This window comes from Mandrillus leucophaeus, unplaced genomic scaffold (assembly GCF_000951045.1).
Source record: "Mandrillus leucophaeus isolate KB7577 unplaced genomic scaffold, Mleu.le_1.0 Scaffold492, whole genome shotgun sequence".
Taxonomy (NCBI): domain Eukaryota; kingdom Metazoa; phylum Chordata; class Mammalia; order Primates; family Cercopithecidae; genus Mandrillus; species Mandrillus leucophaeus.
Window position 1 is genome coordinate 1,867,575 of NW_012105276.1, and position 25,550 is coordinate 1,893,124.

Genomic DNA, 25,550 nt, shown 5'->3' on the forward strand with positions numbered 1-25,550 from the left:
GCCTTTTCTATTTGTGAGAATACTTCTCAGAGCATTCACAGGCTCTACTGCAGGCCAAGATTCACCTCCATTGGCCACAGACCAGCACTCCTAGAGTTCAGTTCTGGGGAGGAAAGCAAAGATATGAGTCCATCTTTGTCCATTCTCTGCAAAATCCTTCCAGTTGTGCTTAGAAGTAACAAAAGTCCAGTGTTTAAGTGAGTCCAGTTTTGTAGCGAGAGGACACTGCTTTGTCAGAGTGCCAAACTGTTCTATTCTCTTGAAAAGAGTCCTGTAGGAGGCCTATGAAACATCTGGCAGGGAATTTTTTTGATTTTTCTGAGATTGATTAGATACTGGTCAGTTAAAGAAGGAAATCATTATCTAAAAAGTGTATTCTCCTAGCATTTGTCTGGCTATGACTCCTCCTAGCTGCACGCAAACATAGAAAATACAGCTTGTCACTAAGATAGGGACAGTTAAGAGTTTCCCTACCCAATGAACTACATTTCCTATTATTTTCCCACCAACACCAGAAGAACACTGAAAAGGGCAAGAAATTAAATGACACTTGTGATTCTGTGTTATCTTCCAAATGGTGGTGATATTGGAGGTTTTGTTAATAAGTCATTAAAATTTTTATTTTGTTGTAATAAAATTTATTTTTAGAAAACATTTTCTATTTATTGGCAACCCTATGTTATTGGCAGAAAAATGTACCATATAATCAGAACTCCAAACTATGTCAAAAAAGCTATTAAGAAATGTGTTATTTCTTGCTACTTATTCTTAAAAAACAAAACCCCTAACAATCCACATACCTCTACTGCATTCCAAGTCTGTAAGAGTACAAAACCTATGACACGAGGTGCTCAGGAGCAGCAGTACCAATCAACTATTGTGAGGAGTGCTTACTTGAGGCACTTTAAATTAAAACAGGAAATCAATCAGTATTTTAGCAAATCTAAATTTACAAGTTTGGACTTGATGTATCTGTCTTTAGTGATCTGAGTTAAAGCAATATTGCACCAATTAAGCAAAGTAAATTAAGACCCCTCAAAAAAGGTGATATAGTAAGAAAATGTCAATTTAATCATTTACTTTAGCAGGCAAGCAATTTGTAAACATTCAGTAGCGGCAGCATCCAAGTTACAAACAATTTAAAAATAACCAAGATTAGTGATTATAATTTTTCCTTCCCTTTCCCCAAAAGAAAAAAAAAAAAAAAGATTTGGAAATGAATGACTTAAAACCCTACAAATGTTGAACATTCAGTTATGTCCTCTATCAGCCTTCTATGCATCCTCTCTGTGTTTTATTTTAAAAGATGTATCTACTCCTAAAATGCATTATCTTGTAATAACTTGTACGTGAGCACTTGCAATCTAGGAAGTTGTTCCTGCACATCGCTGTGCACGTATTCTCTTAGTTTAAATCCCATTTGCAAAGGGAATATTTATGTCTTGATTCAATGCCTCTTTGACTTCGAGTGGCAGGGTGTCAAAAAGGTGATCTTCCACAACAAGCCCGCTTTTCTTGAGCATCCGACACTGGCCCAGCTGGGCTGGCAGGCGGTCCAAGCAGTTCCCCTTCAGCTCCAGCTGAGTGAGCTGGGAGAGCTGACCAACTTTCTCTGGGAGTGAGGTGATGCAGTTTTGTCCCAGATTCAAAGTCCTCAACTTTATGCATTTAAACAATTGTTTTGGCAGACTGTCCACTTTGTTCCCAGTGATATGCAAATGCTGCAGGTTCTGAAGCAATCCTATTTCTATTGGAATCATTGAAATGTTGTTGTAGCTTACATCTAAGCATCTGAGTTTCTGTAAACTAAATACTGCCACTGGTAAGGATTCGAGCTTGTTGTTAGAGAAATAAAGTGACTCCAAGTTTTTGACATGGGTAATAGAGGGAGGAATAGTAACAATCTTGTTATGCCATAATTTTAAACAAGTCAGTCGTTTTAAATGCTGGAAACTGATGATTTCCTCAATTGTGCGAATGTTATTTGACTTTAAATCCAGTTCCTGCAAATTAGAGAGGCTGAAAATAGCATGTGGAATTCTCTCTAGTTCACAGTTCTGGAGTTCCAGCTCGGCGACATTCATCATTTTCTTAAGGCTGTTCAGTACCAAGAGTTTAGTGCCGTCATTATGAATGACTAACTTTGTAAGATGTGGAGCCACATCTGTAATGTTGGAGGGAACTTTGGTCAAATTGCTCTTCACGTGGAGAATCTTAAGGTGCCGCAACTCTCGGAGAGATTCAAGTCCTATCATCTTGTTGTTTTCAGAGTTCAAATTGCCTATTAAGTACAACTCTCGAAGGTTTTTGAGCAAATACACCCAGGCAGGAATTTCAGCCACATCGGTGAACTTCACGTGAAGGCATCTCAAGTGATCGCGAAGAAAGCTAAAAGCAGTCTGTTCAACTTTTGCAGGGCAGTGGCAGAGGTGGAGCTCTTGGAGGTTAGTCATTTGAGAAATCTTAGCAGGAATTTTAGCTTCTGGAATTAGTTCAAGCTTTAGCACATCCAGGTCTGTGAGGTCAAAGACAGCATCGGGCACCCCCGATAGCATGAACAGATGCAACTCCTGCTTGTCCTGGGCATTGCGTGAAACGTGCTGCCTGAGTTTTTCAAATGTCCACTCATGGTTCAAACTAATTTCCCTAAGTTTATTTTCACTAACTTCTGACAAGAACACACCAAAACGCTTGGAATATAGCTGGTCATACTGGTCCACCATGTGGAGAAGGAACGCAAAATCGTTTTTGACATCTGGAATGTCACTAAAACTGCTCTCTTCTCTGACTTTTTCGAAAGAATATTCCTTCAAAGGTATCCTGAATAACCAGAAGAGAGTGTAGAGGCAGATAAAGCCATAAACACAAATAATGGATATGTAACTGATGAGAAGCTTTTTCAACATGTAAGCCATATTGTGGGTGCACTCAAATACCTCATAACCAGTCAGATGCTCAACTTTGGGCTTGCAGACATGTTCAAAGCTGATTGCGTTGACAAAGTTCGCTGTATAGCAGAGAATAAAAATGAACTTGGCTGTTTTGATAACTGTTTGGACGACATAGAGTTTATAGATCAAGTCACTATCTTCCACATGGGCACGGAACTTCCTCACTTTCTCAAACAGGGCTTTGGCCTGCTCTCCATCCTTTTTATCTAGGATGGTCATGCTGGGAACTTCAATCACAGGTTTCTCAGCTGAAAATTTAAAGCCGGTTTTATTGATCATTGGTGTACTGGCACTGGGGCTCCCTTCATCACTGCTGGTAGACACATGCTTTGGTAGAGTCTGGGCACCTGTTATTCTCTGCTTGTTTTCCTCTGAGTCTTCGCATGCTGTCTCAGATAATGCTTTTGTAGTCCAAGGGGATTCAAAGCACTTTCCTAATATTGAAACAAAATGTTCTACTTTTGAGCATGTTTTGGGATATTTGAACCAAAAGTTGCTACTGACCATGAGAATAATAGTATGTATAAGAGCAAGGTATGGAAAGTACTTAGAATACCACGGAAGGGCCAGATGGTAACACATCTGATTAATAAATACATATTGCTGAAAATCCAAGTTTGTTTTTCGACCTGTTGGATCTTTCTTCTCTTTCTTTGCCTCCTGACTTGGAAGTGCAAAATCTGTGCGAGGATATGTGGCTCTGAGAGGTATGTCAGGTGTCACAGCAGATGTCCCAAAGGAAATGTCATTTGTTGTCCGCCCATCTTGGTCTTGGTTGGTGGCTGCTTCCATCTTCGGGATGTTGGTGGTGACCTCGGCATTTCCTGGTGATGTATGTGCCTTTGAATTTACAGGAGATGGCAATACTGGCAAACAGACCACCTGATCTTTGGTAAGTTGCATGGTTCCTGCAAAGATGGCTACCATTAACATAACAACAGCCAGGTAATCCATAAACACATCCCACCATGGTTTCAGGATTCGGTAAGTTGGCTGAATGTCATTAAGTGATGCAACTTCCGCAAGGGTAAACATTCCTAGAAAACAAGAAGACAAAATACATTATTCTAGAGATGCAAGTGAAAAGAGTAAATGAGAAAAACCCTATGCCTGTTCCAAACTACAGTTTTCTCATTCAGGTCCTACCTTTTTATCCAATATAAATGTAGTAGAAAATAAACTAAAAGGAGAATATATAGCTTTTCTCTCCTAGTGCAAGGAAGAGGGAAAGAATGAGTAAGAATTGCATTCTAGGTAAGAAATAATGACAGACTGCACCAAGTCCATAGTGGTTACTTAGTGGACCTTGAAGGAGGATCTGACAGCAGGATGGCATTTGTTGTGGACTCATTTAAGGTTAAGACTGAAATTTGGAGGTCGAGGAGTGGGATGACTCTTACTTTGTACAAGCCAAAATTGAAGGGTCTGTGTATACCATTAAATACCGTTAAACTCTGGATAGTCTTACGTTCCAGACTTAGTTCTAACACTTACTAATGATGTGATTCCTTAAGCCTTGTATTTCCCATCTGTATAACAGGGATGAAAACTTCTAAGGGTTGTTGGAAAGGTTAAATTAAGTAATGATTGTGACACTCTTAGCACACCCTCTGGCCACAACTGTTTGTTAGATGTTTATGTTAGCTCCAATCACTCTGGTGGAAGTGCCCATAAACAGTTGAAATTAAGGGTCTAGCATTTAGGAGGAGTCTTACTATACACACTTGGATTTATCAATATATATAGCTGAAACTCTGGCCTTTGATGCAGTCCTATGGAAAGCATATGGATTGAGAAGACAGCTCAAGACTCAGGTGGCCATGAAATAATCAATGATGGTGATGTTGAATAAGTCAGCACCAGGAAGACACACGATCTCTACCAAAGCAGGTGACCCGAGCAGCCATGAATGAAGCCCCGGTGCCAGGAAACTTGAAAATGTGGTTATTATTCACTATCAGCTGGTAGCTTTATAGCACTGAAACTAGTTTATACAAATAATAAAGTACGAGGGCAATCATCCTAGAAGTAACCAAGAAAAACGTGTTTATAGTGGCAAGTATTGGGAATGGCTTCTCTAATTATGTACATGAACTGAATGTTTCAAGTTTCAACTTCTTGAAAAACCACATTACCATATGTTGTTTTCTTGGGAGGTTCTTGGGTTTCCATATTCATACTGCTTTGTCTTTTTTAAAGAAATAAATCATGTCATTTCTTTAAAAACTAGCAAAAGACAAAGCAATAAAAACCAAGGCAAGTACCCAAGATTTTTGGGAATGCATCTATTTTTTTAAAATTAAGGATGGAAGATGAATTTTTAATGTTTTATTTTTATTTACTTATGTCGCCCAGGCTAAAGTGCAGTGGTGCGATCTCAGCTCAATGCAACCTCTGCCTCCTTGGTTCAAGCGATTCTCCTGCCTTAGCCTCCCGAGTAGCTGGGACTACAGGCATCTACCACGCCTGGCTAATTTTTGTATTTTCAGTAGAGACAGGGTTTCACCATATTGGCCAGGCTGGTCTCGAACTCCTGATCTTGTGATCTGCCCATCTCAGCCTCCCAAAGTGCTGGGATTACAGGCGTGAGCCACCGTGCCCGGCCAGGAAGATGAATTATCTATTCATAGGTTGTCTGGAATGCTGTGTTGAGGAGGATTCCGAGGCTGATTCTGGTTTCAGTAGGAAACAGTGCTGTGACCAATTGTTCGTGTCTTCCTTGGATGACACAACGAAAAAGGCATTAGTACTTTGATTCTGCTCTGTTTTAAATTAAGTTTCTGAAAGCAGGGACCAGGTCTTATTTATTTATTTTTGTCTAAAAACCTTCCACATACCTAGTACTGCAAAGAGCAGGTACATAATATTTCTTAATAAAATACGATGACTACTACAGCAATGATCACATCTGTAGTTAGTTTTGTAAGTGAAATACCTCTTATGTAAGCAGGTAAACATAAGCCTAAGAACTCCAAACATAAAATTGTTAGAAATCACATTCCCAGACTTCAGGGCTTAAGTATGAAATGCCTGGTATCCAGTGTTTGAAAAAAAAAAAAAAAATTACCAAGGAAGTGAAAAAAAGAAAAATAACCATTTGTACCTTAGTTGGGGAAGTGGAAGATAACATGCCCACTCGAACCCCTTTTTTTTTTTTTTTTTTTTTGAGACGGAGTCTCGCTCTGTCACCCAGGCTGGAGTGCAGTGGCCGGATCTCAGCTCACTGCAAGCTCCGCCTCCCGGGTTCACGCCATTCTCCGGCCTCAGCCTCCCGAGTAGCTGGCACTACAGGCACCCGCCACCTCGCCCGGCTAGTTTTTTGTATTTCTTAATAAGACGGGGTTTCACCGTGTTAGCCAGGATGGTCTCGATCTCCTGACCTCGTGATCCGCCCGTCTCCGCCTCCCAAAGTGCTGGGATTACAGGCTTGAGCCACCGCGCCCGGCCTCGAACCCCTTTTATTCTGAGCTCCTGTATCTTGTGTGGGTTTTGCTTTCATGAATGGCTTGGGTAAGCAGGAAGAAAGGCTACTGGAATCATGGCAAGCTAAACTATATGAGAAACAGCTCAACCTCATGTCATTTTGAGCTCTTCTGTTCCTATCTAAAATGCACAAAACACAGCATCAAGCTGCAGGTTATACAGAACGACTCTTACTTCATGTACAGAGACTAGAGAGGACACCTTGCACAGGTTTATTTCTGGCAAAGAACATAACAGTCATACTTGGGGACCATGGCTTTAAAGGGCCATCTGCATGAGTAATAGGAACAATAGATTTTTTTTTTGCATGTAATATTTCCTTCAAATAGGATTTTTCTTTACTTTTTAAATAGAGTCATGAACTGCATAATGGTGTTTTGGTCAACAATGGACTGCATATATGATGGTGGTCCCATAAGATACAAGATGGTGGCTCATGCCTATAATCCCAGCACTTTGGGAGGCCGAGGTGGGTGGATCATTTGAGGCAGGAGTTTGAGATCAGCCTGGCCAATATGTTGAAACCCCATCTCTACTAAAAATACAAAAATTTAGCAGGCATAGTGGTGCACACTTGTAATCCCAGTTACTTGGGAGGCTGAGGCAGAAGAATTGCTTGAACCCAGGAGGAGGAAGGAGGTTGCAGTGAGATAAGATCACGCCATTGCACTCCAGTCTGGGTGACAGAGCAAGATTCCATTTTATAATGAAGTACATAGAAACCTGATACACAGCACTAAACATTGGCATTATAGATCAAGTAGGGCAGCGGTCCTCAATCTTTTTGGCACCACAGACAAGTTTTGTAGAGGGCAATTTTTCCACAAACGGGCGTCGCGGGGAGAGATGGTTTTGGGATGAAATTGTTTCATCTTGGTTGGATCATCAGGCATTAGATTCTCATAAAGTGTGCACAACCTAGATCCCTCACATGCGGAGCTCACAATAGGGTTCATGCTACTATGAGAATCTAATGCTGCTGCTGATCTGACACAAAGTGGAGCTCAGGCAGTAATGCTCACTCTCCCGCCGCTCACCTACTGCTGTGCAGCCCAGTTCCTAACAGCCCTCGACAGGTACCAGTCTGCAGCCTGGGGACTGGAGACTCCTGAAGTAGGGGAAGGACTGATATTCAGTAATGATGTTGGGAATTTGGTTTTCCATATGAATACATACATACATGCATATACACACACACATCATCTAGCTTTGTGTAAGTACACTCTGGTATTCACGCAACAGTGAAATTGCCTAACACCACATTTTTTCAGAAGGTATCCCTATTAAGTGACATGTGACTGTAGCTGTATTTGGTCCTAGGGAGACCAGGATGTCTGGGTTGGCGGATTGAGAGAGAAGTGAATTTTGAAAGTCAGTGTACTGAGGACATTGGTTATTTGTCTTTTACACCATGATTATCACAACTGGTCTTTCTGCTGACAGTCTTTACCTCCTTTAATCCCTTTTCCATCTTGCCGTGGGTCCCTTGGTAAAAACTCTCCAGGCTCTCTCTGTTCTAGGCCAGTAACTTCTGCCAGTTTCTCTAACAAGCCATTCTCTCCCTTGTGTTCAGCCTCTCCAACACTTTGTTTCCTCTGCCTTGATTACTTCCTCCCTACTCCTCTTCACCAGGCTATCAGGTTTCTGCAGCCTTTTCCAGAAAGCTTTCCCTGATCCCCTAGTATGGGTGAGGTGCTTCTTCAATGTGTTCTCACAGAACTCTGCACCTTCACCCATCACAGCTCTTATCACACTGTATTTACTTGTCTGATCGCCCACTGGATTACCAATTCAATGAAGACACGCACTATGTCCAACTTCCTTCTTTGTCCTATGTATCCAATGCCTGACACATAGTAGGTGCTCAATCAATGAAATGATTTTGAGATCTTGATCATCATCTTCAGCATCCTAAAAATTCCTTGAGGACATTTATTAACATCTGCAGATGGTATTGGGCAGAGGAGCGTGTTATTAAACTGAATTGCTACCACAAAGCAACATTGATCTATGCAAGAATGAACACTCTAAGCCAGGTCTCAGCATAAAAATAAAGAGTTAAAGGACCATACAGCAGAGACATTGTTGGATCCTTGCAACCAGTGTTATTTTGCAGCTGTTGAAGTGTCAATGGTAGTTTTCAAGCACCTTGTACTCAGGACAGGCTTTGATCCCACGAAATAGAAGAGGCTGTCCACCTTCCCAGTGGGAAAAGAAAAGTTCAAAGGTAGTGGCAGTGGGCACAGCAACAGAGTACAGAGTACTGTAACTTCACACGCTGTCACCAGCTCTGGTCCCCAGACTCCCTGCAAGAAAGGTAACACTGAATAACAGACAGCGCATGACCACTCCAACCTCAGATGAGCTCCTCTCTTCCAGCACATTGTCTACTCTGCCACCCCCCACCAGAAGTTTTGTGCCCTGGCTATTTTCTCCAGCCCATTTCTCTTTTTTTTTTTTATTGAACTTTTCCTTAATAAGTGCTAGCTCAAGCACTACCTTTTCCTTCAAATTGCTATCATATTGTCTAATAATAATCTGTTTGTAGGCCGGGCATGGTGGCTCACGTCTGTAATCCCAGCACTTTGGGAGGCCGAGGTGAACAGATCACCTGAGGTCAGGAGTTTGAGACCAGCCTGGCCAACATGGCAAAACCCCGTCTCTACTAAAAATACAAAAATTAGTGGGGCTTGGTGCCAGGCGCCTATAATCCCAGCTACTCAGGAGGATGAGGCAGGAAGAACTGCTCGAACCCAGGTGGCAGAGGTTGCAGTGAGGCGAGATTGTGCCACAGCACTCCAGCCTGGGCAACAGAGCAAGACTCCGCCTCAAAAACAAAATCTGTTTCTAATCTCGATCTCTTCCACTAGATCTTGAGCTCCTTGTAGGCAGAGAATATGTCTTATTCACCTTTGTAATCCACCATGCCCTACTCTCACCCTTGAAGAACACAGGTGGCATTTAGTGATATGATAATGGTGACAGTAATAGTGGCTATCACTTGTCATTTTCCTTCCATGTGGCAAGCACTGTACTAGGAGCTTTACATCTGATACAACTTCCCAGTTTTATACAGAGCACGTTCCGGAAAATAAATGTACAAAAGTTTAAGCTTTTGGGGGCTAAGAGAGTGGCTCTATTTCCAAATGTTGTATGAAATTATAAAATCCACCAGAATTCCTAAAATTAAAATGACAGATAATACTAAGTGCCGGTGTGGATGCTGGAGCAACTGGAACGCAAATACTGCTGGTGAGTGTGTCAATGTTGGGAAACTCTGGGAAATGTTTTAGTATTATCTACTAAAATTGAGCATAAGCACACTCTATGATCCTGCAATTCCACTGCTAGGTATATACCTGTAAGAAACACGGGTATATATGCATCCAAAAACATGTATGAGAATGCTCATAGCAGCACCATTTGTATTAGCTCTAAATTGTAAGCTATCCAAATGCCTATCAACTGTAGAATAAAAAAAAAAAAAGATGTGGTATATTTACAAAATAGAATACTAGGCAACAACAAGAATGAATGATCTGGTTACACGGGTGTGTTCAATTTATAAAATGTGATCTGTACACTCAGGCTTCCACTTCAATAAAATGTTTTCGGTATGTACGCTTTCACTTCAATAAAACGTTTCAGAGGAAATGGTAAAAGAAGTTGCCGCAGAAACAGCTGTCCTAGGAATGCGCTGTGACATGACATTGAGGCTGTGCCTCCGCCCTGCCCCAAGGCACATCCCGGCTGGCTGGGATTACATGCCAGGGAAGCCTGTCTCTTCCTCTGGTGATCTCCCCTCACTATTTATTTCTCCAGCCTGAGAGTAGGTGCCTGCTTTCCCTGGAGTACAAAGGACTGATTCTGCCATAGAAAAGAAGGTGCAGAGGTAGGAACATACAATATCTGAAAGTTCTGGGTGGAAAAAGTTGAGCGTACACAGGTGGAACACAGTGGAACATTGCCTGAATCCTATTTAACCTTCACAACATTACTCTAAGCAGCCAAAGTGTTGTTATTTACCCTTGAGAGGGGAAGAAATAGACTCATAGAAGTTGTAGACATTAAATAATTGGTAGCAGAGTCTGGATTGAAAATCCCACCTAAGGCCAAAGCACATGTTCTTCCTACCAGATTACCTTTTCTTCTTTATTTCTCATGTTTGCAGTGCTTTCCGGTTTGCAAGCTACTTTCCTATACAAGATCTCTATTTATTTTCATAATGACCCAGTGGTCTAGGCATTACTACTGCCCAACAGTATGAGGAAACTTGAGGCTCAAAAAGCTTAAATGACCTCTCTGAGCTAATTAAATGAGAGAGCTAACAGAATCTTTCATCTCTAAATATTTTTCTCTACCACGGATCATCCAATGGCTGTGTTATTGGCTAAGGGTTGGCTATTGAAGGAGGAAACTCCTCACTGTTGTCCTTGGCTTAAAGGTGACAAAGCAATGAAATTATGTAATCACCACCATCCCTTCCAGACATTCACTAGGAATTCAAGAAAGCCACCAGCCCTGTGCCTAGCACCACGGAGGGGAATGCAGAGATGATCTAATATAGATCCTTGCCCTCAAGGAGATCCCAGTCTAATGCAGGATGATAAGAAATAAGAGTACAATTACAACATATTAGGTTGGTGTGAAAGTGATTGCGGTTTTTGCCACTACTTTTAATGGCAAAAGTTGCACCAACCTAATAGTGAGGGCATTGCTCTGACCTTAATACAAAGTAATATGAAGTTAATACAAAGTATAGTAGATGCACGGATGGGGCAAGCCCAAGTCTGCATGTAGTTACTGGGAGAACTTCACAGAGGTGTGGTTTTGAGCTGAGAGATGAAGGAAGGGTGAGACATGAGGTGGTGGGGAGAGGAGGGAAAACAATTTTGACTGAAGAAATAGCAAGGGCAAAGGCACAGCATGAGATAAATGATGTGCTAGAGAAACTACAAATAATTTTAATGCTATCCCAGTTATTGGTCTAGTATATGCCTGTACAGATATCACATCTCATGGGTAAGCCAAAGTATGGAAACCAAAGCATGGATGTTAACTACAGGCTTAAGAAAGTGCCCAGGCCATAAGGCAGAAAACCAGTACTTTCCAGCAATGTCAGCCACAGGACTTAGAATTAATGCATCTGTTATACCATTTTACCCACCAAACATGGGGATAATGACATATGCCTTTCCTACCAGGGGGGTATTTCAACCATCAACTGAATTAAAGATGAACAAGCAATTTGAAAACAAAAGTAGGTTTTCATATATACTGAGTGTGTATGTGTATAAAGTATATTGAACACATATTTATATAATATAGTATATTAACTACATTATGATCTTCAAGTGACTTATTTTAGGTTCAGGTTTGTAACATGGGTAAACTAGTTGCTGAGGCTTGGTGTATGAATGATCCCATCACCAAGGTCAGCAGTCCCCAACCTTTTTGGCACCAAGGACTGGTTTCATGGAAGACAATTTTTCCACGGATGGGGGAGGGGGGTGGTTTCGGGCTAACTCAAGTGCATCACATTTGTTATGCACTTTATTTCTATTATTACACTGTAATATATAATGAAATAATTATACAACTCACCATAATGTAGAATCAGTGCGATCCCTGAGCTTTTCCTGCAATTAGACAGTCCCATCTGACAGTGATGGGAGACAGTGACAGATCATCAGGCATTAGATTATCACAGGGATAGCAGAACCTAGAACCCTTGAATTCATAGTTCACAATAGAGTTCATGCTCCTATGAGAATCTAATGCTGCTGCTGATCTGACAAGAGGCAGAGCTCAGGCGGTAATGTGAGCAATAGGGAATGGCTGTAAATACAGATGAAGCTCTGCTCACTCTCCTGCTGCTCACCTCATGCTGTGCAGCCAGGTTCCTAACAGGCTATGGATCAGTAGCAGCCTGTGGCCCAGGGGTTGGGGACTCCTGATCAAGGTAATGAGCATAGCACCTAACAGGGAGCCTTCCAACCCAACCCCCCTCCTTTCCCTCCCCCATTAAGCAGGTCCCTGTGTCTATTGTTCCCTTCTTTGTATCCATGTGTATTCAGTGTTTAGCTCCCACTTTGCTCCCATGTGTATTTAGTGAGAACATGTGGTATTTGGTTTTATGTTCCTGCCTTACTTTGCCTAGGATAATGGCCTGCAGCTGCATCCATGTTGCTGCAAAAAACATGATTCATTCCTTTTTATGGCTGCATAGTATTCCATGGTGTATATGTACCATATAAAAATCCAGTCCACTGTCGACGGACATCTTGGTTGATTCCATGTCTTTGCTACTGTGAACAGTGCTACAATGAACATACAAGTACACGTCTTTTTTGTAGAATGATTTGTTTTCCTTTGGGTATATACACAATAGAGATTGCTGGGTTGAATTACAGTTCTGTTTTAACTCTTTTGAGAAATCTCTACACTGCTTTCCACAGTGGCTGAACTAATTTACATCCCTACAAGCAGTGCATAAGCGTTCTCTTTTCTCTGCAACCTTGCCAGCATCTGGCGTTTTTTGACTTTTTAATAATAGCCATTCTGGTGTGAGAGGGTATCTCACTGTCTTTTTGATTTGCATTTCTCTAACGATTAGTGATGATGAGCATTTTTTAATATATTTGTTGGCCGCATGTATGTTTTCTTTTGAGAAGTGTTTGTTCATGTCCTTTGCTCATTTTTTAATGGGATTGTTTTTTGCTTGTGGATTTAAGTTCCTTATAGATTCTGGATATTAGACCTTTGTCAGATGCATAGTTTGCAAATATTTTCTCCCATTCTGTACGCTGTCTGTTAACTGTTGATAGTTTAATTTGCTGTGAGGAAGCTCTTCAGTTTAACTAGGTTCCACTTGTCAATTTTTGTTTTTGTCGCAATTGCCTTTGGGGACTTAGTCATAAATTCTTTGCCAAGACCAACATCCAGAGTAGTATTTTTTAGGTTTTCTTCTACGGTTTTTATTGTTTTAGGTCTTACATTTAAGCCTTTAATCCATCTTGAGTTAGTTTTTGTATATGGTGAAAGCAAGGGGTCCAGTTTCAATCTTCTTCATATGGCTAGCCAGTTACCCCAGCACCATTTATTGAATAGGGAGTCCATTTCCCATTGTTTGTTACTGTCGACTTTGTCACAAATATCAGGTGGTTGTATGTATGTAATTTTGTGGACTCTCTGTCCTGTTCCAGTGGTATGTGTGTCTGCTTTTGTATCAGTACCATGCTGTTTTGGTTACTGTAGTCTTGTAGTATAGTTTGAAGTCACGTAATGTGATATCTCCAGCTTTGTTCTTTTTGTTTAGGACTGCTTTGGCGATTTGGCTTTTTTTGGGTTCCATGTTAATTTTAGAATAGTTTTTTCTAATTCTGTGAAAAATGACACTGGTAGTTTGATAGGAATAGCACCGGATCTAAATATTGCTTTGGGAAGTATGACCATCATAACAATATGATTCTTTCTAATGTGAAGTTAAGTCAATGAGAGAAGAGATCAGCACCTGGTTTCTCTGCATCCTATCCATATCTTGAGGTTTGATCTCCTTAGTGAATCAGAACTCAGAATGGCTATAAATGGTTATCAAGGGATTTTTGTTTTTTAACTTGAGAATGGCATATTTATTAAGTATTAATTGCATATATTCTTTGATTTCTCTTTTATAGTATGACTATTGCAAAAGACTTAAATAATTACATTATGCGGAAGCGGATTTCACATTCCAAAGCTTCTCTTGGTCAATGGCACACATGAAAATCAGTTTAACATTCCTGCAAGCAAACATTTCTCGTGGAAGTCAAGGAAGCTTTTTGTACTAGAACTGAAAAGGCAAAGTTATTGGACTTTGGTTGAAAAAAACTAAATCTGAAAATAACAGGGTTGACTCAATTGTTTTAGAATTATGATCCTGTTTTCTTATTCAAATGTATGGTTAGTAGTAACAAAAAAAATCAATAACAGTTTAAAAATCAGAAGACATAGTCATTGGGCAATCCTGTGGTTACACTAAAAAACACTGAATTATAAACTTCAAATGGGTAAATTGTATGGTATGTAAATTTTATCTCCATAAAGCTGTTAAATAAATAAACCAGATCTCAACCTTTGTTTATTTTTACTGCCTAAACTGCCTTTCAACAGAAATAGGATAGTGAAGGTAGATACGGTTGTGGCCTATTGTAGCTATTCATGCTAGACTACATTCTAAGTTCAAGTATGTTTTTAAATGATTGCTTATGTTATTATCTCTCTAACATTCATGCCTCCTCTGTAAAATCTTAATAATAAAAACTACCTCATAGTGTAATGTATTAGGAACACCTGGTTTAGGGTCAGGCACAAAGTAAGTCCCCAAAGATGTTTGCTGAATCTGAATTTTAAAAAGAAAAAAAAGAATCATTGAGGAGAAAAGTCTGCCTTAATCTTTAACTGAAGATGACTAGGGCAATTCGTTGAATTTTTGAACTAGCATGTAGCACCATATACATACAGTAATCCTAGAATAAATGACCGATGATAAACATTTGGCATTCAATTTTATTTATTCTTTTAGATGTGTTTAAATTAAAATTATTGGCCAGACACAGTGGCTCATGCTTGTAATCCCAGCACTTTGGGAGGCCAAGGCAGGTGGATCACCTGAGGTCAGGAGCCCGAGACCAGCCTGGCCAACATGATGAAATCCCGTCTCTACTAAAAATACAAAAAATCAGCCAGGCGTGGTGGCAAGTTCCTGTAATCCCAGCTATTGGGAGGCTGAAGTATGAGAATAGCTTGCACCCGGGAGGCAGAGGTTTCAGTGAGCCAAGATTGCCCCATTGCACTCCAGCCTGGACAACAAGAGCAAAACTCCATCTCCAAAAACAACAAAAAAATTAGTTATATGAAGAGGTGGCAAATGGTACTATAAAGAGCACAACTCCAATGCCCAAGAGACCTGGATTCAAATCCTGCTCTTTGTTCACATTTCTTAGCCAGAGTAAATGTGGGTAGCTTGGTGACTGCTGGAAAACATATACTTATGAGATTGTTATGAGCAATACAAGAAAATCCTAGCATTAAAACAGAATATAATCACCTAAATTAAAACTTTAAAAGTTGGCCGGGTGCAGTGGCTCACGCCTGTAATCCCAGCACTGTGGAAGGCTGAGGCGGACAGATCACCTGAGGTCATGAGTTCGAGACCAGCGTGACCAACATGGTGAAACCCTGACTCTACTAAAAATATAAAAATTAGCTGGGTGGCAGGTGCCTGGAATCTCAGCTACTCAGGAGGCTGAGGAAGGAGAATTGCTTGAACCTGGGAGGCAGAGGTTGCAGTGAGCTGAGATTGTGCCATTGCACTCCAATCTGGGCAACAGAGCAAGACTCTCTCTCAAAAAAAAAAAAAAAAAAAAAACACATAAAAATAAAAATAACTTTAAAAGTTTACCTGCACTAGGAGGTCTTAGTACCCCTATTAAAAGAAGGAAGCCAAATGGCTTTGAAATATTATTTAAATAAGAGTTTAACGTATAAAGCAGCAAATGGCTTGATTAATATAATCAATATAATACTCAATAATACTTTTTTTTTTTTTTTTGAAATAGGATCTCACTCCAGTTGTCCATGCTAGAGTGCAGTGGCGTGATCTTGGCTCACTGCAGCCTTAACCTCCTGGGCTCAGGTGATTCTCCCACCTCAGCCTCTGCAGTAGCCCAGCTAATTCTTTGTATTTTTAGTAGGGACAGGGTTTCACCATGTTGCCCAGGCTGGTCTTGAACTCCTGGACTCAAGTGATTCACCCGCCTTGGCCTCCCAAAGTGTTGGGATTACAGGCATGGGCCACCACATCTGGTCTGTAATTTTCCATGTAGGCATGAATTAACTACCTAATCAAATACCAACTTTCATTTTTTTTCTGCAGGTAAAAAAGTCAGCCCTCTTGGTCAACCTGGGCAAATGGGAGAACATGCAAGAGACTTATGAGGATCAAATTCTCAAATCCTTCATTGAAATAAATCAAATGAGAACAAATTACAGTTTATAACGAGCTACAACCTCTCTACAATAAGCCTTCCTCAACACTCAACAAACACGTAAGCACATATGTGTATGTACACACAGATACTCACACACCACACCCAAATCAGATGTCAAAAATTTATATGGTTAAAGAAAATAACAAATGCTTCAGAAGCAATAGGGGAAAAAGGATGATTTAGCTTTTTTCCAATAGGCCTCTGTATTACTGTATTATTTAAGTGTTAACAGTTATGGGTATTACAAGTATACAAAATACTCTATAGCTGATATAACTCTATACAGAAATGAAAAGTAAGTCACTAGTGTCACTCCCTCTTAAAAGATTATGATAAGAAATTAAACTTTTAAAAATAGTTCCTTTCTAATGCTATTTTGGTTTAGATATCTCAAAAATAACGGAAATAGTTTTTTTACGGAAAAAATCTCAAGGTTTTAAGAAACACTCCTTATATGAAACTGATCAATCTCAGATTTCACACTGGGCAAAAACCATCCATTTTGCTAACCACCAAAAGCTTTTTATAAATCCATTTAACACCTAAAAGAACAAGACTATAGAAAATTCATAACTTGTGAAATATAAAAAGAACTTTACACGAATTACATTTTAGTGTCTCTTTTAGGATTTTTCCCTAGTGTAGTGCTATTCACAGAGCAAATTTGCTTCAGAGCTAAGGAACAGAACTCTAAATATGTTAATAGGTCTAAAGCAAAGTATCTTAGGAATTAACAAAAATGTGTTAGTACACTGCTGTGAATTTGTTTTACTTCTAGCTCTCAATTCTAAAAGTCAAGGCCCACGTTTGAGGGCTTACAAATGAGATGTTATTCACAGAACAATAAAAACAGGCTCTAAAATCAATGGCTTCCACATTTTATTTCATACAATCTCAGTTTCTTCTATAAGCTATCACCAGCATTCTCTTAAATCATGAACTCAGGTCAGCAGAATTTCACAAGAGCTTCAGTATCTATAGACCCCGCTTAGTGTACCCTCTATTAGAAACTAACAAATAATTATGGAGTTTTTGCTATAGGGTTCTGGGGATTAAAAAGGGAAATAATTTTTTAAAAAATCAAAAGCTGTCCTTACTGAGAAAGCAACATAGAGGAAGCATAAAAAGAGCAAGGGATAATGACAATAGTTTCATTAATCCCTAAAACAGAGTCTGGCAGCTAAGAGACCTTAATAAAGGCTCCAGAGAAAGTCATCCCAAACTGAGTGAAGAATGTGGTTCAACTTTATCGCCTAACTTCATCCAGTTTATGAGACAGTAGGATTTCTATTGGGAGCTTTGCTTGCATTTTTAAATTTCCTGCTTCTTTCCATCTGCAAAATGGACATCTTAGATTAAACTTGACCATTTTCCTTTTAAGTTTACTGACATTCAATAGTATTTCTTCTAGCATATACCCAGCATAGCATATCCCTGACAACCAAGCAGCTTTCCATGGTCCCAGGAAGTTGCCACATTCTTTTCCAATTATTTTTTGGGACCAAAAGACCTTCTGATCATAAATCCATAAATATGTGCTCTGGTGATAGACAGCTGGGAACCTGTCAGTCCTTATTCCTGGTTTGGTACAGATTACTGGAAAAAGTACCTGAGTACCTTGCCCTGGATGCTTACCTCACTAACCCTCAAAAAGTTCTCAAAGTCAGTACGAGAGAAAAATACTCAGATACAAATTCTAATCCTTGGATAGGTAGCTTACTGAGTTAAAAGGATTACTTGGTAGTTTATTAGGAGATTCTAGCCAGTAGGACCAGAAATGAATGCAAAGTCAGACAATGGCTGCTCATGACACTTGCAGAACTGTCAGTTCTGTCTGTCTCCCTTTCTTCCTCCTCTTGCATTTCCATGCCTCCACCTAATGGGAGGACAGTTTCTTTTATCTGCATAACCTCAGGGCACAGCACAGATTAGGCACTTAATAAAGGTTTGTTAACAGAATGAATCACTCACAACTGTACAGCATTCCAGAAGGGTGCTCAGAACGCACCCAACCTGAACCAAATACTGGCAGTGAGAAAAGGTCACTATTAATTATACCAAAGTCAAAATGATCAACTTTGACAGGCATTTTTCAATGTCCAGCTGGGCAACGTATTAGAACTCTTTTTAACAGGTCATTCTGATGCTAAGTCATTCTGATAGACCACCTGCATGCAGTCTGGCTAGTAATTAAGCACTCTACAGGAAAACAGAGACAAAGGTAAGCTTGGGCATACCCTCACTAGAAGATAATACCAAGAACTAATTCCTAGCAGAGGGCAGGTGATAAGCCAGTATGATCTCTGGGGCAGTGGCAAGTAAACACCATTTTAGCACGTAACAGGTGATATAAAACGGCAGAGAGGAAGGAGCTCTAGAGAGGGAGGACCCTTGAGACACTGAAGGTGCCAGCACCTCAGGCCTCCTTTTCCTTGTCCTGCATGGGGTTTTCTGCCCTCAGTGGAGGCAGAAATTCTGACTGAGAGTAACCCTGGAGTTAGTGGTGAATGCCATATGTGTTAAGGCAGAATACCATGTGCAAGTGTTGAGCAAGTACCTGGCACATGGTAAGCACTGAATAACAACTGCTGGTTATTATTCATTGTGTGGAATAAGGTGCTTTATATAAATAACCCTATCAGCATTCATCTTTACCACCTGGTACTGAGAAGTTTGTCTTTCATGATGAAATGGTATGAGCCATGGAACCCAGATGTTCTCCACTTGGCTTTGGGTTCCAAAAATTCAGCCAATTTTACAAGGCATTATAAGCATTAACTCTAAGTCTTCTTTTAATTATTCATTTGCTCATTTATTCCTTTACCTAAGAAATATATACTGTATACTCAAGTATTAACACTATGCAAATTCCTGGAGAAAGCTTGGGGAGTAAATTCAGACATATTTCCTCTCTCACACAGTGCATAGTGCAGCGGAAAGAAATATTCACCTAGTTGCGTATATAAATTATATCATCAATGTGAAGAGCTACCAACAAGAGGTACAGGCTGAGGCAGATTTGCCATGCAGTGAAAGAAGGTTAAAGGTCAGGACCCTATCCTCACACTGACCGCAACCAAGGCCCTGTACTTATATTTGTATCTCTAATTTTATGTATTTTTCTTAAAGACAGCCCCTCAAATTGCATAAATTTCAGATCCCAGGAAGCTTGGACCTTCCCCTGGTGGCATGGTACTACGAAAGTGCATAATGGGGTGTTTCCTCCAGTTGGCAAGATCAGAGAGGAATTTTCTGAGGAAATCATGATGGAAGGGAGGTGTGAAGAAACAGTATAGGGGTATGGTGGCCCAGAATGTGCAAAGGCCCTGTGGAGACAGGGAACAAAGAACTGAAAGAAGGCTACTGCCCAAAGCTTGAAGAGTCACAGGAACATGCAGTGTGAGTTGATGCTTAGAAGCTTAGTTTGATGTCATCAAACTAAGGGCAGTTTTAAGTCACTGGTGTGTTTTTAGCTGCAGATTGGAAGCTGATGAAAATTAAATTTGTGCCTTTTAAAAAGATTACTCTGGGCTTAGCATACAGGTTAGTGAGGGAAGATGTAAGATCAGGAAAGCAGCTATTGCTTGACTCCAGGCAAAGGATATATGTACGTATTTAAAACTAAGTTGTGAGTGGTAGAAAAGATATTGAGTAAAATGGATAGATTTATGGGATAATTGGGGCAAATAGTTTACACCTGTATAAAGATATCTAACATGGAATAATTTATACACAAATAGCCTAGAGTCTCTATTATGGAGCTAATTTAAACTAGAAATTCAATCCTTTTTTTTTTTTTTTGAGATGGAGTCTCACTCTGTCGCCCAGGCTGGAGTGCGGTGGCCGGATTTCAGCTCACTGCAAGCTCTGCCTCCTGGGTTTATGCCATTCTCCTGCCTCAGCCTCCGGAGTAGCTGGGACTACAGGCGCCTGACACCTCGCCCGGCTAGTTTTTTGTATTTTTTAGTAGAGACGGGGTTTCACCGTGTTAGCCAGGATGGTCTCGATCTCCTGACCTCGTGATCCGCCTGTCTCGGCCTCCCAAAGCGCTGGGATTACAGGCTTGAGCCACCGTGCCTGGCCTCAATTCTTAAGTTGGTAGTATACTGGGTAAGAATGTGGCTTAAGGAGTTAGCTTGCTTGAGTTTTCACCCCTATTTCCATCTTTCACCTGTAAAATAGGAACACAGGTAATGTTTCACATCACTGTGTAAACTTGGGCCTTCACTTTCCTTATCAGTGAAATGGAAATAAAATCCAACTGTGACAAGGTACATACACCACTCAGTGTAATGTTGAACACATGGTAGGCTCGCTCATTGAATGTTCCTACCCTAACAACTCCCCAAAATTGGATTTAAATGTCCAGAAAAATTTGGGGAATGTGGGGGCCCCTGAGGAAAACCCAGGATTTGAAATGTGGTGGTGATGGGGGAAAAATAAAGAATCATGAAGGCTTTGAGAAGAAAAAAAAAATCAATGAAGAGAGAGCAGAAGAGCAAGAAAACCAACAGATGAAGAGACAGAGAGTTAAACCATACATCAGTCAAATATTACAGAGATCTTAATCTCAATCTCATTAAAGCATAATGAAGACTTAAAAACCATTAATGACCTATGACAATATAATCGCTATTGCAGTGGAATTCATTATTGACATGAGAAAACATTTTAGAGCTAAATAAAAATTCCCCTAAAGGGTTGGCCTTTTGAAGTAATACAAACAAGCCCTTATTTTTGATTTAGTGATAAATTGGTAAACTTGGCTAAATACAACTTTTGTTCTATTTCAAAGGATTTGATAAAGCAAACAAGTGTTTTATTCATATTCAATTTATTTAATTCTGTTTCTAAGTACTTAGCATCTATTTGTGCAGCTCTTGTGAAAATAACAAATGATCTTTAGAAAAACAGATCTGATAGGATATTCAACTTGAAGCCCTTCACAAACTAAGGTGTGCTTGGAATTAATGGTCTCTTCCCTTTCCCCAAATTATCTTAACTAGCAGAATTTTAGTAGAGAGCCACTGTTATGATGCTATAATTTCTAACACCTCCCTCTGCAATAAAGCATTATTAGAGATGTAGGACTGAATCGCAGTTGAGCAGCCTGCAGTTTGTAAACATGCTGAAACCTTCCTGTGGTGGGAAGGTCCAAAATATAAATAAACATATTATCTTTCTTTTTTTTTGTGAGACTTTTTTGTGAACTTCATGTGAGCACATGCTTTCTAATTCAGTATGTTGTTACTTATTTTAGATGAATTGCTTCTTTGAAGATTATCGTTTTTGACTTGGATAATCTTGGATATTTACTTTCTGATAAAGCACATCTATTTAACTCTCAAAAAATGGCCCAACATTTTTGAAAAATTATTTTTGCATACTCAAATGTCAAGGGTGCCAATGCATTTATTTAAGCACCTGCTATTTTAGTTGTAGAGGTCCTTAACAGTGTTTCCCAATCTGTTTCACTTCATGGCCCACAGAGGAAAGGATATTTTTATATGCCCTGGGGTAAACTGAGGAGGGCGAATAAAATCAGGGAAAGGGTCTCCGGCCCTGCCCAAAGGAGTGGATATTTCAGCCATCTGGTAGCCATTCCTGGCACATCCACTGGGAATTCCAGCCTCAAATATCATACATTGGTTATAAATTAAGGTCTAAATCTTACAAGTGATAGAATTTATCTATCTACGATATGATCATTGTTGTTACGAGTAAATGCCATCCTTTTTCCTCATAAAATCAAAAAACAGTAAACACAGATCATTATAACCAAGAAACAGTTGCTTGTTTGTGTGACTTTATATACAACATGTTACAACTGTAATTGTAGGATTGTCTGATGTGTTGATGGACCACAATATCTTTAGACAGAGGCTGCAAATGCTAAGAAATATGTAAGACTGAGGTAACCATTCATTAATCTATTCATTCCTAAACACTACACACTGTGTCAGGTATTTAAGATTTGTAGTTAGCAACAACATATCTTGCCCATCATAGACTTTACCAACTGTGTTGTCATGAAGCCCTCAAGCTCATAATCATTTACATTTTCAACAAATGTTTAGCTTAGGTAATGTGCTAGGTGCTGAAGACACCACATGCGCGCGAACACACACACACACACACACACACACACACACACACACACACACACACAGAGTAGAGCAAGATAGATACAGTCCTTGCCCTCCAAGAGCTTAAAGATCCACCCACGCTTATCTTAGTTTGGAAAAGATGGAGCATGGATCACTACCACCATTCTGCCCAGAATTATTTAGGGTAAGCAGTGCTAATATCTAAAATGACACAGCCAGGTGCAGTAAAGCACTTTGGGAGGATTGTTTGAGCCCAGGAGTTCGAGACCAGCCTGGGAACATAGTAAGACCCTGTCTTCACTATATGTAAAAATTTTAAAAAAAGCAATAAAGTGTATAAATGCAAAAAGAACTGTGATAACTGAGACCAGCAATAAGCAATAATAGTAAACAAAAACCAGGGACTTTTCCAGAAAAACCAGTTGTTACTATCACCCTAATTACAGGCCACATGGGCTAGAAAGGTCTGACGCCATTATATAAGGCTGATATATAAACACAAGTCTAGATATTTTTAGGCAAATAATCTGTAGTCACATCATATCTTAGATATTTTACAGTTATAGTCCATCCAAAGTGGATAACAAAGCAAGATAATTTTTACTTCTTTAAGAAGGGGACTGACCTTTTACTATGGTAGATGTTACATATTACAATTATTTTCTAGTAAAAAATTTGGAGTACAAAAAGAGAGGCAATTGACACAAACCATGAAAATAGCATTCCCCACACTTTTCCATATCAGAATATATGTACAACATGACAGTATCTGTACTGCATAAAGCAGGAAACAGCTGAAGCTGCTCATGGTTAGAGGCTGCCCTGTACCATGGGCTGAGAGGATTTGCATGTCGGCAAGCATATATTCATTTCGTTACTAGTATGCCAGAGAACATCAGCCAGGAAATTGACCCAAATTATGTAACACATTTGAGAGTGAGGAATACAAGAGAGCAGGAAAGGAACAATTCTTCCACTTAGAAAATATATCAATATTATCTTTCAGAAAATACTTTGAAGATGCTGATAAACTGATACCACAAGTTGTACTGAATTTGAAAATGTAAGTAATGAGACTAAAAAGTGTAGAGAGGATTCCATGTTGCAAGCATTTGTCTGTAATACGCTCATGCATCCTATGCCACCCATTTGCACCACAAATGCACTGGTTGAGGATAAGAGCTACAAACTGTCTTTCAAATTTACATACTTTTAACTCTGCATGGCATACTTTTCTAGAAGGAAAAAAGAAAGAAATATTGAGTCTTGTTACTTATATATGGCAAGTACTGAAGCTTTTAGGGTAGGTCCAGATGTTTTTTATTTTTAATCACATTTCCTCCCAAGTTGACTTTTTAATCAAAAGTCTTCCATTCCTATGATAACTATTAAGTGTGCCCCCAAAACCATTATTTGGTAACAGACACCTGCCACCATCACCACCCAGTTTATTTGGGTGCAAAGGTGCCCATCTAGAGATAACATTTCCCAGCCTCGTTTGCAGCCAGGTGTGGCTGCCTAATAAAGAGGGACCAATAGAACGTAAGAAGCAGTTCAACTAACTTCCTGGTAACCTTCATAAAGACAAGGCTACTTGACTTGGCCTTCCTTTTCCTTTTTTCCTGCGGGCCAGAAATGGGGACAGCAGGACAACCTTAGAAATCATGTGTGTAGCACAGCAGTGCTATCCTGCCAGTTGCTGGCTGCTCATATCTGGACTGTTCTGTGAGGAGAAAATAAACATCTAGGTTATTTAAGTCATTCTATTTGGGTGTCTCAGCAGTTTAGTTGGTAACATAATTAATAAAACCTCCAACTACTAAAAAACACCTCTTAAAAGCATCTAGAAATAGAAATATTGGGACAGACTTATTTTATAGTTGATCCTTGTTTATAAATACAAGTATTTTATAAACACCAAGGACTTAAAGTGAAAGTATAAACATAAAATAGTATTTTATACTAATAATTTATAAACAATATATTGTAATTTATTATAAATAATATAATGTAGCGATATTACAAACAAACATAACATGATATAATAATTATTATAATAAATTAACAGGGTAAGACTTGTGAGAGACAAAATGCGCCAGACAATTAAGGAGGTGATTTTCTTCAAGCTATTGCAATAAAACATTAATGAGGGCTGTGTCAGAGAAAAGGAAGGGGTCTGGAGTTTTACAGAGGCAGGTAAACAAGGATCATCTGGGAGTCAGGAGGAAGGACAGAGATGGGTCTAATCTCAGAATATTGGAGAGCCAGATAGTCCTTTGTGGTTTCCCAGAACACCAAAGGGTCGGGGTGGGGGGTGAGGGTTGGAAAATTGAAGGATGGGGACGATTTTCCAGAGTGCAACTCAGGGAAAGTTCAATATTGTAAGATCCTAATTAGAAAGAGACAGTAAGGAACCCCTGAAGGGTTTTAACAAGTGAGGCAATGAGGTCACCATTCCATTTTAAAAAGAATTCTACCAGGAATGTAAAAGCAAGACTGAAGGGAGGAAAGACTGGAGGCAGGGAGATGGAGAAAACTACTCTATAATCAACATGATTTCCAGTCAATTCAATTTTTCAGTTGGAATAGCTGGTACTGGTATAATAAATTTAAGTCAAGGTATCTAGTAGTTGGTTGTCCTGAATCCTAAGAGAAAGATCTGGGATTTACAGATTTATGACTCATCTATATATGCAAGATGAGATAATCCAAGGAGAGCAAACACAGAGAAAAAAGGCCAATGGCAGAATCCAGTGGATCACTAGCATTTAGGGAACTGGGAGAAGAAAAGGATTCTGCAGAGAGGAAGAAGGGTGGGCCAGAGGACAAGAAGAACTATGAAGAGAATGTTGGCCTAGAAGTCAACAGAGGCAACCTCTTCAGGAAGAGAGTGGTAAGCAGCTTTGCAGGTGTCAAAAGCAAGTCATGCATATTAAGTGGCAAAAGTGACTGCTGGATCTGCAGCTGAGAGTCACTTG

General features: G+C 39.7%; 1 protein-coding gene across 3 annotated transcripts in view; it reads right to left on the reverse strand.

The window, feature by feature from the left end:
• Window positions 1-1,048: 1,048 nt before the first annotated feature.
• Window positions 1,049-25,550, reverse strand: part of LRRC8D (leucine rich repeat containing 8 family, member D) — a 115,419-nt gene continuing 90,917 nt past the window's right edge. For all 3 annotated transcript variants that reach the window (XM_011995584.1, XM_011995586.1, XM_011995585.1), the window contains exon 3: window positions 1,049-3,988. In XM_011995584.1, the coding sequence (XP_011850974.1) occupies window positions 1,410-3,986 (2,577 nt within the window). In that variant the 5' untranslated portion in view covers window positions 3,987-3,988 and the 3' untranslated portion in view covers window positions 1,049-1,409. The remainder of the gene's footprint in view (window positions 3,989-25,550) is intronic.